We start from the raw sequence: 13,999 nt of genomic DNA, 5'->3' as shown, positions 1-13,999 counted from the left end.
AAGACCAGATGCCATTCATTCACCAAACATGGCCGTGCAGCTAGAAAAGCCTTCCTGGAAGATAAGGGGATAAGAAGCCCTGGTGGTCCTACCTACTCTAAGAAGCCTTTCCTGATCCAGCTCACTGCTAGTGCTTTCCTTCTGATAATCTCCCTGATCCTGCTTCTGTCATGTTTGATCTCCTCCATTAGCACTCAGCACAGTGCCTGGCACATGGTAGTGCTTCCTAAGTGTTTTCTGACTAACCTGAACTCAAGAAGCATACAGAAAGAGAGTGCAAGAAAGGCTACAGACATGGCTCTAGAAATGGAGAGAACTCTCCTCGACAGTTGTTGAAACCCTCTCCTACCTGAATTTCCCTTGATACTACATATTCAATCACTCCCCAAACCGGCAGTGGATTCTAAGTGTCATAAGGGTAAGGAGCTTTCTGTGTCTCCAGGACCCAGGACCACATTTTGGACAGGGTTAAGTAATCTACTGAAAAGCTACTAAACTTGCATACCCTTTATGCAGGAATAACACTTCTAGGTACATCCTCAAACAAAAGAGATTTCTTAATCAAAATAATTTTAAAAATTCAGTTCCAAGAAGCTAGAGAAGAGGTTTGATTTGACATTAGGGAATCATATGACAAAGCTCTGACAGAAATATATTCCCTAAAGAGCAGGGTTTCTAACGCTTTCTATGCTACACACTGAGCGTAATTAAAAATCAGTTCATACTACGGCATTCCTCATCTTAACTGAAGCACATACAGAAAGAGCATTAGATAAAAGGCCAGAAGGCCAGGGCTACCGTCCATGCTCTAGCTTCCAGCTTCATGGCACCAGGCCCTTGGACTCCCAGGGAACCAAAGAACCAGACAGTGAGAAAATGAAACCCAGTCCTTCCAACCAGTTCTCACATGCACTCCCCTGGGGAGCCCTCCTCTGATGCTCTCCACTGCATCTCTCTGCTCACCCATGCCATAGCTCCATACCCCAGATGCATAGCCCCCTGCGCCTCATGAGTGTGTCACTGCTGCTGCCTAGGACGGGCTCTCATCCCCTTATACTTCCTAGCCTGGTCTCTCTCCATATGCTCATGGCTCAGGAAGTTTTTGGTGGACTGGGACTGTGCCCCTCCTCCCTCTCCCTCCCCCCCCTCCCCTCAATGGCTGACTCTGCAGATCTTCCTATTCTTCTTACTGTACCAAACTCTTATTACTGCAGGTTTTCTTTTTACTCCCCCCTGTCTTCTGTAGCTAGCCAGTCTCAGACCCACCTGACCAAGTCTCACATCCTTTCCAGGTGTCCTCAACCCCATCTTCTTATCATTCACCCTCCAGATCTCCAAGTACCTCTGTGAGTAAAACTGGCCCATCAACTGGAACTAGTCAGTTGGAATTCTGACTTCTTCCTTCCTTCTTTCCCTCTTTCCTTCCTTCTGTCCACCTAGGATATCACACCCTTACCTACAGATGCTCCTAAAAGCATTTTCCTTTTATTTTGCACCTCTGAGCCTTGCCAAGACATCTTGGGGTTTACTCCCTCTGTTTCTTTCTTCAGGACCAGGCCTTAAACCAAAACCAATTTGATTCTCACTGGTCACCAATAGGTCCTAGACAAAACTAGGTCACTCTTTGGGTCCTGATGGACTCAGACTGAATGTAAATAGTCATTTCTGTTTGGGCCAGAAATCCCGAGGATCTTCCCTTCCCTGATTTATTTATTCACTTGTTTGTTTGTTTATTTATTTGGATGGGGGGAAGTGGGGGAAGAACTAGGTGAAAGAGTGAAATTCTTTGCCTCTATTGCTACCTAGCTTTAATCACTGAATGGGTACAGCCTTAGTCAAACTGAGATTTGTTGAGGACCCCAGCATAAAAAGGCTGAGGTCTCCCATTACATCCTGGGCTATCTCCAGTCTTTCTAATCTATATCTAGCTCCTGAGCTCAGATGGTTCTGGGGGGAAAGGGAGGCTCTAATCTATATCTAGCTCCTGAGCTCAGATGGTTCTGGGGGGAAAGGGAGGCAGGTGACCTTACCCAGCACTCCCTCACGTCAATCCAATTCATTTGCATGTCATGGTGTCACCTCCCTGATATCCTGGTGCTCTTCCAGAACAAAGGACAAACCACAACCTCTGGGACTTAAGCTGGCCCACAAACTGGAATTGGTCACAGTTGGAAGACTTGCTCTTCTTTTCTTTCCTCTGTCCTTCCCTCCTTCCCTTCCTCTTTCTCTTTTTTCTCCCTCCCTTCCCTTCTTCCTTCTTTCCTTCCCTCCTTTCTTCTTTCCTCCTTCCCTCCCTTCCCGTATCTCCAGCACTTAGTACAGAGAAAGCACTTTATAAGAACTCTTCATTCATAGGATACAAGATTAGAGCTGGAAAAGAGATCATTTTAAAGAGAAGAAAACTAAAGCTCATAGAAGAATCACCATTGATATTTGACAGTTATTTAACTTCTGATGTGAAATGAGGGATGATAAGGACATAGTATCTCAAAGAGTCATTAGAAGGATGCCTTGTAAAACAAAAAGCAGGGAACAAACAAACAAAAAGTGAGCTCTTTATTGTTGCCCAAAGCCAGCATTCTCCTTGCCGATTCCCCTGAGTCTATCTCACCAGGGCTGTCTTTTTCATTTGGGGCTCCAAGATTTTTGTGTAATGTACCTTGCACAGAAGTGGTCCCTGAAAAAGTCCCTTAGGGGACCATGACACAGCTTAAAAAAAATTCCATCTCCCCAGAACCCATTCATGCTGCTCTTGATGAGACCTGCTGAAAAATGTGAGGAATGAAGGTCAGCACGACACAGTGGGCTGCAGAAGACCTTATCGAAAGGATTTCTTCATGCCATGCAAGGAATACGCCAAGAAACCAGTTTGGAGACATCTAAATAAACAACTCGCTGCAGGAGGCTCGAATCAAGAATGCCTGCTAGAAAGAGATCCCAACTGAGAAGTAAATAAATACATGGCAGGGATTCCAAAAAAAAAAGGAAAAGTGGGAATTTATATGACAAATGAAATGCTGAACTCTATCATAAAAAGATGAAAGCAGGAAAATCAACTGAACCTTAAACCCAAGACTATGTGACTTGGGAATAAAGGTAATGTATGGAATACTAACTTCCTATCCCATTCATATATAGTACCTCACTTCCAGAAAGCCCCCAATACTTCATTACCTTTATTCCAATTTGGACTCTAGCAAGGAAGGAAGCAACAAGAAGACTAGGGAAGAGAGACCCAGGAACTTGGCCTGAGAGCCTAGAGGGAGTCAGACAATAGTTCCTACGTGTAAGTGGGCACTGAGAGATGTACTCTGTATGTGGATATTATGACAATCTTCTCACTTAACTATCTTCCATTTATGGTCTGTTATCATGGAATACAGGAATTATGGCTTCTATGGCCCTAAAATATTCACTTCAGGTTCCTGAAACAATGACCCACCAATCATCCTGGAAGAAAATGGTTCTCTTCTATGTGATCACCACTCTCCCAGACAGATTAAAGAAAATGGCTCCTTTAAGGAACCATTACAAAAAGGAAGACTGCACCAGTGAGCAAAAAGACAACTCCATGACTAACTCATTTCATAAATTCAGGCCTAATTATTCCCTGGATTTTTGACATAAGACTGCTGAACTTCCAGATGCCCTATCAGCATACTCCCACCCCCACCCCCACCCCCCAGGGATGGGTCAGGTATCAGCTGCCCAGACACTGCTGCATCTTACCCTGCAGTGGGCACCTCACATCCCCCTTACTCCGTCAAAGCCCGATTACCTCTTCATCCTCTTCTTCATCTTCAACGTCCAGAATCCCTGAATCTTGCTCAGACTTGGGGCTAGTGCTTTCTAGCTCTGTATCCAAGTTGGTATATGCATCTTTCTTGGATTTTTTCCTGCTGCCTATTCTGGGTTGTTGTGAGATGATGTTATCCAGGTTCCTTTGCTGTTGCGCCTAAGACAGAAGCAGAAGAAGGCAGTTAAGTAGGGAACATTCATAGTTTTTTAAACAAATAAGAACTTTCTAGAAAATACATCTTAAAATATGTCAACACAGAAGTCCTCAAGAATCCAAAGGAACAGTGCATACATTCTTAACGTCCTAGCATGATTAGTAAATTCATTGTTGAAACTTCCTTGATTAAAAAAAAAAAAAAAAAAAAAAAAGAGGGCATCCTATTAAATCCTAGCCCAGTCACAGATGATTTGGAAGATCTCAGGCAAATCTTTTTGCCTTTTGGGGGCCAGTTCCATCATCTTTAAAATTATGATACAAAGCTGGCTTTGCATCCATTCATCTAATTCTTCCTTGGATTCTCTGGATTCCTCACATTCATCAATTCTTATAACACAGAGAAATTCCATTACATAAACAGAGCTTACAAAAACAATCCACCTATTGACATCAACACTATAAATGGGAAAAAAAAACACCCCAGAAAAACAACAGAATTTCAATTCTTTCCCTCCAAAGAAAAGGCATTTACTTTATCCTCTGATTCCATAAATTGGGCCAAATCAGCAAGTTGGATAGTATATAATCAGAAATTATTAGAAACCTATAAAGAACAAGCTTAACAGCAAATAAGGGATTTGAGAAAGTGTCTCTCCTAACTCCTTTGTAGAAGTGGAAGTAACATGTACAGGTGGTCATTTTTATATATTGATCAGTTTTGCTGATTTCTTCTACCTCCTTTTCACTTTAAAAAAAAAAAATGGTTCTCTGGCAAGAGGAGAATATGCATACAAGGAAAAGTAGGGGCAATTTAAAAAGATATCAGTAACAATTCCTTTTTACTTTCTATTTAAGATTGGGTTAACTGTTTTCTATGATCCCTTCCAACTTTAAATAAATGCTAAAGAGCTTGTATTTATGTAGCGCTGTAAGTTCACGAAGCATTCTGTATATATTATCTCCTTTGGTTTCCATAACTACCTTTGGAGGCAGCTATTAATTATTGTCCCCATTTTACAATTAAAAAAACTGAAGGCCAAAGAGGGTGACTTGCCAAGAGTCCCACAACTGCTCATAGCCCTTTCTCAACTTCATCCTTCCAAACCTTCTTGTCCATTTTCCTGAATTGAGTAGATGTCTTCTGCCCCCCCCCACCCAGTTCATGATTTTACATAATACCACTGCACCCTCTTTAGGAGATTAAAGCGATCTTTCATCACAGCAGCCCATACCTTGGACTAAAGAGTGAGTTCCTGACAACTTCTGGCAGGTTAATAAATGCCCAGTGCAGACTCTATGGGTTCAGAGTTTTAGTGAGATTCGTTTTCCTTCAATTCTATGATATTTCAACCATTTCACTTAAAATATTCCAGTGAAATTCCACTCAGGGGATGAAGAAGTCTGATACAGAGAAATGAACTAGCTGACCTCGCTGTGGTTTCTATGACCTTAATCTCTGGGAAGCAGGAATGAAAAGGTTTCCCCTTTTGCACTTGTAAAGGGGAAGGAAGTCTAAGAGCTTAGCTCAACACTACTAAATGAAAATGAAGTGGGATTCAGGCAGGCACAAAAAAGACTAAATATAAGATTGCAGAGAATCAACAATAAGGTTGTAAATTCCTAATCTGTGTATGACACTTCTCCACTGGAGACAGGGAGAGGGGAAACCAGCTCAGCAGAGTGGTTCCTGTGGCTGATGGCAGGAGGCCTTCAAATCTTCTGAATGAGTTCAACATCAATGTCAAGAGTACAGCAGTGGATGCCAATGGGTGTTAGCCCAGTAACGTACTGGATGAGCAAGAAATGTAAAAAAAGAAAAAAATGAACTACGAGAGCTAATTTCTGCCAGGGAACATTAAAAAGATGCATTCCAGAGGCCTCATAGAAAAAGGAACTTTTTTGACTGTCCATGATGCACTGGCATTATGGTTCAGCTTCCTTCAAGGGCACAAAGGCTTCTGTTACTTAAACAAAGGTACAGAAGGAGACCAGAAACCTTTAAACTGGCCTTGCAATTAAGCCCACACTGACAGCCATTCCCTAGATCTCTTAAACCTCTAGGGTAACAGAACTTCAATTCTTTTCCTCCAAAGAAAGGACATTTACTTTATCCTCTGATTCCGTAAATTGGGTCAAATCAGCAAGTTGCATAGTACATAGTCAGGTACGGTACAGGGTCAAAGAACTGGGCCCCCCAACTAAAAATCCAAATGCTAGAAGTTCTGTCCTACTCTGTTAGGGTCAATGGGCAAGTCATTTTGCCTTAAAGCACCATGGAGCCTATTTCATTCGATGAAAGGGAGCAGTCAATGCTGGTCTGGCAAGCAGACCAGCCACTGGATGAGTGAGCACCAGAGCAAAAGCACAGAATGATGAATTGGCCCCATTGTCACTGTTGTGGATACGAATGCAAATTACCGCCTAATAGCAACCAAAATGCTTCCAGGGGGTGGATGGAAAAAACAGAAAATTAAAAAGCAATCAACACAAGAGAATAAATGGAGCCCTAAACAATGCCACTTTAAATAAGAAGCCACAAAAATTCAGCTCCACCACTGAGCACCTCCAGAAACAGTGCTCCCTAAAAGAGGATGGCTAGAGGTCGGGAGAGGGCAAAGTCCCAAAGGAAGGAAGGAGGAGAGCTTCCCTTCTTTTTCATCCTTTCTATGGAGCACATTGGGTATTGGTGATCAAATACTGAAAGTAGTTCCTGAGTATTTCTCCCTCACTGCTCTGCTCCCAGCCAGCTTTCTGCTCATTCCTCCAGTCCCAGGGCTCCTGGCTCTACCTCTTCTCACTGTGGTGGTTGTTAACAATTGGAGGTCATCCGAAGTTTCAGTCACTGTAGCCCTGGACATTCATCTGGTCCCTTAGTCATTCTGTCTATTCCAGAATTTCACCAATCACCTGTGTGTGAAGAACTCCCCAATCCAGATCTAAGTTTCCCCCAAGGCATTTTCAATTCCCTAAAGAGATTCTCCCATCAAACTCAATCCCTTCCTTATTCCAGACAAATATTCCTAACACATCTTTTTCAGCATGTCCATTATTTGGATAGCAATGGTTCACTGATGGCTTTCTCAATCTGCTAAGTACACACTGGAATTTGTCATTCAGGGCCCTCCAAAATATGTCCTGGTCTTATTGAGTCTAACTCACATCATCCACTCAGGGAGATGGATCTCTCCACTGTCTCATGGGCATAATATCCATTTCTACCCACCACACCTTGCTTCAAGCTTCCTGAGCCCACCTCCCAGGCAGGTTCTACCTTTTGAGTCTTCTAACAATATTCTTTTATTGAAAGATGAACCCAGGTTTAACTCTTGGCTCTGCTTTTACACATATGTGACCCTAATAAGTTAGTGAAGCTCTCTCTGGGCCAGTGTTCTCACTGTAAGGGATTTGGATTAAAGGACTCTTCCTGAGACCCCGCTCTTTGAGCCTGTGACCTTCCTTGTCTCTGGCTAACACACCCCACAGTGATCCCTCCCTCTTCTGACCCTCCAGAGCACATTTTCCTTTTCCTGTGGAATCTGTAGCTCAATTTTTGACAATTACACATTTGCTTTATATTATTAGTTATTTTTCATGTACATGTCTCTTGTCTACCCAACTGGAAGGGAGGGCTAGGTATTACACAACATAATGCTCCAAAGGAAATGTAGCAAATACACATGCTGTAAGGCAACCTTTTCAGAGCTGAGTTCTGTGGTTAATGAAGGTAATCAAATTTTCTCTTCCGGATCAATGGAGAACTGATGAGAGGACATCATCTGTTTGTTTGTTTTTGTCAGGCCTTTGATTTCATCAATGGAGGGCCCTCCCAGGGAAGAAACACCCATGAAGACGTCGAGACTATTCAATGAGCCAACCAGACTTTATTAAGAACCTTGTGCCAAGTAATGTGCTAAGTGCTAGGAAAACAAATAAAGATCCATAGTCTCTGACCTGAAGAAGCTGGCACGCGCGTGCGCACAAAGTCTGTTCAAGGATGAGGAGCTGGATCTTTAAAAGAGCTAAAGGTTTCAAGGGTTGAAGTGAACAAGGCAAGCACCCCAGGCAATGGGCAGCAGCTAAGCAAAGGCATGGATCAAGAAATGGAAAAGGGAGCATCAAGGAAGACAAATTTGCCTCATCAGTCACACGAACTTAATCACTTTGGAACAACGGGCTCAGCCAGACTGTGAAAGGCACTGAATGCCCTAGAATGGGCGGGAGAGGGAGAGATACAGAATTCAGAAGCTCTAATGGAAGGCGCTTCACCAAGGTCACTGGAGAGGCTAGCTCTAGCTCAACTAATCCCTGTTGCCTCCCATCACCTGCTTAACCCATAAAAACCAGCAAAGATTTATGCTGGGATCCTGGGAAGGCCAAAACAAAGTGATCTTGTACAATACCCCTAAGCCTAAGTATTCCAGGTACCACTTCCTAGGTTAAAAACACAAAAATTGATGCTTAATGGCTCTTGGGGCCTTTATCTCGGCCTAATACTGACCTCTAGTGGCTACAAAGAGCCAAAGAGTCCAAACTGGCAGCTCTGGTCCCAATCAATCGGTAAGAAAAAAGAGGGGGATCAATCTTTTTGAGAAGTATGTATGAAGGGCCTCCTGGGGCCAGGTCCCATGGGATGTTCTAAGGAGGCACACAAAGACAGAACAAATCCGACTCCAAGAACTTCACCCCCAGAAAGGCCAGTCTTGGATAGCTGAGGCTACATCTGCCTTCAAGGAGCTTATGCTATCTCCTGAGAGAGAATACGGGGACGGGGATGGACACACACACACACACACACACACACACACACACACACCCCTAGATGTGGCTTGATCTCAATTACTTTGCTACTGTCATTAGCCTTCCCTAGAACCCATTATCCTGTGGCTCCTGGAAGCAACCATGGGTTCTCAAAGGGAAAGGGGGCCAAGGGAAAGTTTGATCCCAGGCTCCTGAGCAGCTGCTGGGGACCCAGGCCAGGACTAATGGGATCTACAAGTTCAACAGTCGTTAGCCCTGCAGTCAGCCTGAGGAGGTGGTACCCAGACAGGTCACTCCTGCCCTCACCATCCTGGCTCCTAAGGCACCCACAAGTTAGGAGGAGGCCTCCTCTCCTCCTGTGGGGCTGCCCTGACTTTCTCACACTCCTGTGCCTCACAGGAGCAGTTTACTCTGGGCTTCTCTGGACTAATCTATTAGTCCACCAGTCAATAAGCATTATAAGACTGAGCACCTGAAAGGGAGATGGAGCCTCAACATCCCCAAAAGCAAGGCTCTTCTTAACATAGACTGTCCTTAGAGTCTGCACAGATCTATGAAATGGGGCATAGACTGGATTATCTCTGACTTGTATATGAAGAAATCAGGGTCCACACCCAGTAAGTGGGGCAGCTAGGACTTAAATATGAGTCTTCTGACAGCCAGCCCAAAGTCTTTCCAATAGAGCACACTTCACAGGCAATTTCACAGGCTCACAGCATTAGTCTTTTATGAAAAGGTAATATCCTAAGTAAACTAGGGGAGCATGGGGAAATGCCCTGTCTATGGATAAAAGAGAAGTACTAACAAGAGGGAGAAAGAATTACAGATAATTTTGATTACATGAAATTTTAAAACTTTCACATAAACAAAACTAAAGCAGCTAAGATTAAAAAGAAAACAGGAAACTGGTAAAGACCCTATTTCTCAAATAGGAAAGAGTCAAATTTATAGAAAATAAGAGCAATTCCTCAACTAACACATGGTTATTAGGAAGTATGAGCCAAAAGAAGAAATGAAAGTTAATAATAGCCACATGAAAAAAAAAAAATCCTCTAAATTAAAGAGCTGAAAATTAAAACAATTTTGGGATACCACTTCATACCTATCAAATTGGCTAACAAGACAGAAAATAAAAATAAATGCTGGAGGAATGCAAAAAAGCAAAACAAAACAAAACAGGACACTGATGCATTACTGGTGGAGGTATGAACTGATTCAATCATTCTGGAGAAAAATTTTGAACTGTACTCAAAGGGCTATTAAACTGTGTGTATCCTTTGATCCAGCAATAACTCTACAAGGTCTGTATCACAAAGAGATCAAAGAAAAGGGGAAAGGTCCTATTTATAAGAAAATATTTATGGTAGCTCTTTTTGACATGGCAAAGAACTGGAAATCAAGGAAATGCCTATCAATTGAGGAAAGGCTGAAAAAATGATGTATGATTCTGAGGGAATACTATTATGCTGTTATAAATAATGAGCAGGATAGTTTCAGAGAGACCTGGGAAGACTTTGCATGAACTCAGGCAAAGTGAAGTAAGCAGGACCAGGAGAACATTATACACAGTAACACTGTAAGGATGATTAACTGTGAAAAACTTAGCTCCTCTGATCAAGACAATGACTGGAGACAATTTCCATGATGCAAAATTCTGTCTACCTCCAAGAAGAGAGCAGATGAACTCTGGATACAGATTAAAGTATACTTAAATTTAAAAAAAAAAAAAACACTTTAGTTTTATTGTTTTAGTTTCTTTGTGTTTTCTTTTGCAACATAGTTAATATGGAAATAACATTTGGCATGAGTTCACATGTATAATAAAAATCAAAGTGCTTGCTTTCTTGGGGGAAGACACAAAGAAATGAGAGAATCAAACTAAAGAATCAAACTCAAAAAAAATTTTAATTATGGCTAAAAAAATTTTTTTTACATGTAATTGGAAAATATTTAACAAGATTAAAAAAAAAAATCTAGCTTTAAAACTACACATAGACTGTATCATTAAGGGAAATTTGTAATTTCCTGGCCACTGCCAATCCAGGCTACTATCCTCTTCACCCTCAGTTCTAGGCCAACTTGTTTTCTACTGATACAGACTCACAGAGATACACATCGGAAGCCAAACTCAACAAGCTGTCTGCCCAGCTGCAAACGAGGGCCTGAGCAACACAAATTCTCTCTTGTATCTTTTGGTTTTTCCTGTAGTTGGCCTGGATGTTCAGGCCAAACTATTTTGAGATTATTATTTATTTATAATATTATTATGCCATAAAAAACAAACACACACAAACAAATTCAGAGGGACTCTGGGAAGACCTGGATTATTTAACAGAGAGCACAATGGCCTACAATGGAAGGAGCTGAGCCCCGTGTTAAATTGCAAGACTTCGGAGGTGGGATGGAAGAGCTCTGAATACAATCCTGAGACCCAAGGGCAGACCTGGCAGCAAACTACTGGGGGGTGCTGGGCACAGCCACCCCCCACTCACCCCCACCCCGGGAGACTTCAGGCCTCTCATCTGGCAAAAGAAGCAAGCTGGCCTAGAAAAGCTGTAGGGCTCTTTGTGGGTCTACGTGTCATCCTATTAAAAAAAAAAAAAAAAAAAAAAAAGCACTCAGAAGACAAATCTGAACAATGATCCACGAGGGTTCAAGAAAAACAAGAAATCCTTCAGAACTCCATCAATGAAACATCTACCTGTGACCTCAAAAGACTAGTGATGAAGGCTGAGAAAGGGAGGAACGGAGGGGAGTCCTTCCCCTTAAAGGACTTACGTCCTATGGAACAAGGACAAGACAACCCACACACAGACCAGTAAACGCAAAACGTCACCCAAAAGAGGGGATACAAACAGCTGAGGGCGTCAGGGACAGCTCCACAGATTAGGGGTCAGTCAAGGTGCAATTTTAAAGAAGCATGAAGGCAGCCCCTCACAGTCTGTGCATTCGGAGGCCTTTCTTTGCTTGGGTTCTTCCATATGTGCCAGAGAGGAGATGGGAGGCTCAGTCTCCTTAAGTTTTAATATCAGCTCTCAATCTGCCAGGCACGCTGCCTCCTTCCTTGACATTAGTGTCCAAAATTAGGCCAAATGCCTAAAAACCAGAGGCTGCAGAAAAGATCAAACGATAATACAGAGCCCTTACCAAGGCCAAGTTTTAACCGGACCAGGAGGGATCTAGGTTTGACTCCGGGCTCCCAAACGCTGTCAGGCTCACCTTTTTCATATTCCTGCTACAAAAGGCAAATTTGGATTTACCTAGTGTCCTCCTTCAAGAAAACCCAGTAAGTCTTACACAGAACTTGTAGGCTCCCAACATTCCTCCTCCAAAAGACAGCAGTAAACACGGTGACTATTTTTTATATGCCCTCCATGGACATGTGAAACCTTGACACGATTCCTACAGGAAGCTGCGGGATTACGGCATTCTGGCTCTCTGAAGTTCAAATGTACTTTTATCTACAGGCCAAAAGTCTTCATTCAATCCCTACCAACACTGAATTTAACTGAAAAGAATAAAAACTGGCCCCCAAGAGCAAGCAAGCACTCTATTACCTCTGTTCCTGGAAAGTCAAGTACTGCAAAGTCCATGAACAGGACACAGAGGATCACCTCCCTTCTCACCCTGCGGTCAGACCCTCCTTTGGTCTGGCCCACTTGAATGGAGAAGAAGCCAGTGAGCTCCCAATTCACTTTCTGTGTGTCCTCTTAATGTGTTGTAGACAACTCTTCAGATAACCTCAGGCCAAGTGAAATATCTAATTTTCCTATCAGAGACTTGATTCTGTTTGGGGGATCCCAAGACAAGCTTCCATCTCTTACCCTCAGCAACCAGATTTAGCAGCACACTGCCAAGGTGCTCAGGTGAAAGATGTTCTCAAAATACAAACTTAAAATAATGATAATAATCATGATATTTATAAGAAATAAAAATGTTAAGGTTTGCAAGGTTGGCTTTACCCAGTTGTATATTATAGATATAGATATATACATACATGCATATATAAACACATATGTATATGATATATATTATACATAGAAACACACAATGCATTTACATCATTCTAACAGTGTATGTTCCCCAAATCACAATACTCCCTTAACAGACTTTTTAAATCCTGAGGAGCAACAGTGAGCCCAAAAGACACTTTAGTAAGAAGAAAGACCAAGAGATTTTCAGCTCTGCAAAAAATTAGTGATGCTTCGGTTTGGATTTCTACTTCTCCCCAGGTCCATCTCTCATGGGAGGAGAGAGAACTGGGCACCAGCCCCTGTGGCAGAACAGAAACTCTGTCTCAGGAATTCCTGTCAAGCTCACTTCCTCTTGCTCCCTTTCAAGCAGGTGAAGGGAAGTGATATGGTATGAGCAGCCAAGCACTGTGAAGAAAGAACACTGTGCTTCCAAAAAACCCAAGAGCTTCAGAAATGACATCAAAGAGAAGGGAGACATTCCCAACTGCCCTACAAGGAGGGAAGCGGCCTGAGGGAAGCCAAACTCGGAGAGGAAATACCTCTCTTTAGTACGTTTCTGGGGGAAAGCCAGGCTTGGCCATATTTCTATTCTGTCTCAAGATACTCTGTCTGTGGCAGATGGACCATATTGGGATCTAAAAAATACCAATGGGGAGAGAGAAAAAAAATTCTCAAAGATTAGAGTGCCTTCTTTGAAGTAGAGTACTAACCAGACCAAGGTTTGGGAGCCTTTACATAGAAGCCAATTAACTTCAAACAGGGGAAAAATCAGTCCCAAGAGGCAAATCTGGCTGCTTAACGATGGACCCAAGCCACACAAACGCACACTACTGATTACAAGGCAAGCTAGGCGAAAAAGCATGGATACCATAAAGCACTTCACCCATACAATGCCAAATACCCCATACAATGATAGCAGGGTGATGAGTTTCTTGGAAATATGATCATAGCGGAGTCCAGTGCAGTTGGTAGGAAATAAAGAAGCTTTCATTCCATGCTTGGGGACATTTTTTGAAAGTACAATTGAAGCCGGGGTTCTTAACCTAAGATACATGGACCCCCCAAAGAGATACACAAATGGATTTCAGGGGAACCATGAACTCAGATTGGGGGGAAAACTTCAACTCTATTTTCACTAACCTCTAACAGAAATGTACGTTTCATCAGATTACTGAAGAGGTTCATGACACAGAGAAAGGTTAAGAACCTCTGGATTAAAGGGATCTTATAAAAATCTCAACAAAGAAGCAAGCAATCATCAGGAGTCAGCATGGCTTCAGCAAAAACAGGTCATGTCAGAATGACCATTTTT

General features: G+C 42.5%; 1 protein-coding gene across 4 annotated transcripts in view; it reads right to left on the bottom strand.

Annotated features, from left to right (window-relative positions):
* EXOC6B (exocyst complex component 6B) overlaps window positions 1-13,999 on the bottom strand; it is a 490,548-nt gene that overhangs the window by 300,153 nt on the left and 176,396 nt on the right. For all 4 annotated transcript variants that reach the window (XM_031949716.1, XM_031949717.1, XM_031949718.1 and 1 more), the window contains exon 7: window positions 3,779-3,955. In XM_031949716.1, the coding sequence (XP_031805576.1) occupies window positions 3,779-3,955 (177 nt within the window). The remainder of the gene's footprint in view (window positions 1-3,778; window positions 3,956-13,999) is intronic.

The sequence above is a fragment of the Sarcophilus harrisii genome, chromosome 2 (genome assembly GCF_902635505.1).
Source record: "Sarcophilus harrisii chromosome 2, mSarHar1.11, whole genome shotgun sequence".
In the NCBI taxonomy this organism is placed as follows: domain Eukaryota; kingdom Metazoa; phylum Chordata; class Mammalia; order Dasyuromorphia; family Dasyuridae; genus Sarcophilus; species Sarcophilus harrisii.
The sequence above is the reverse complement of the archived record's forward strand: the minus strand, read 5'-3'. Positions and strand labels throughout refer to the sequence as shown.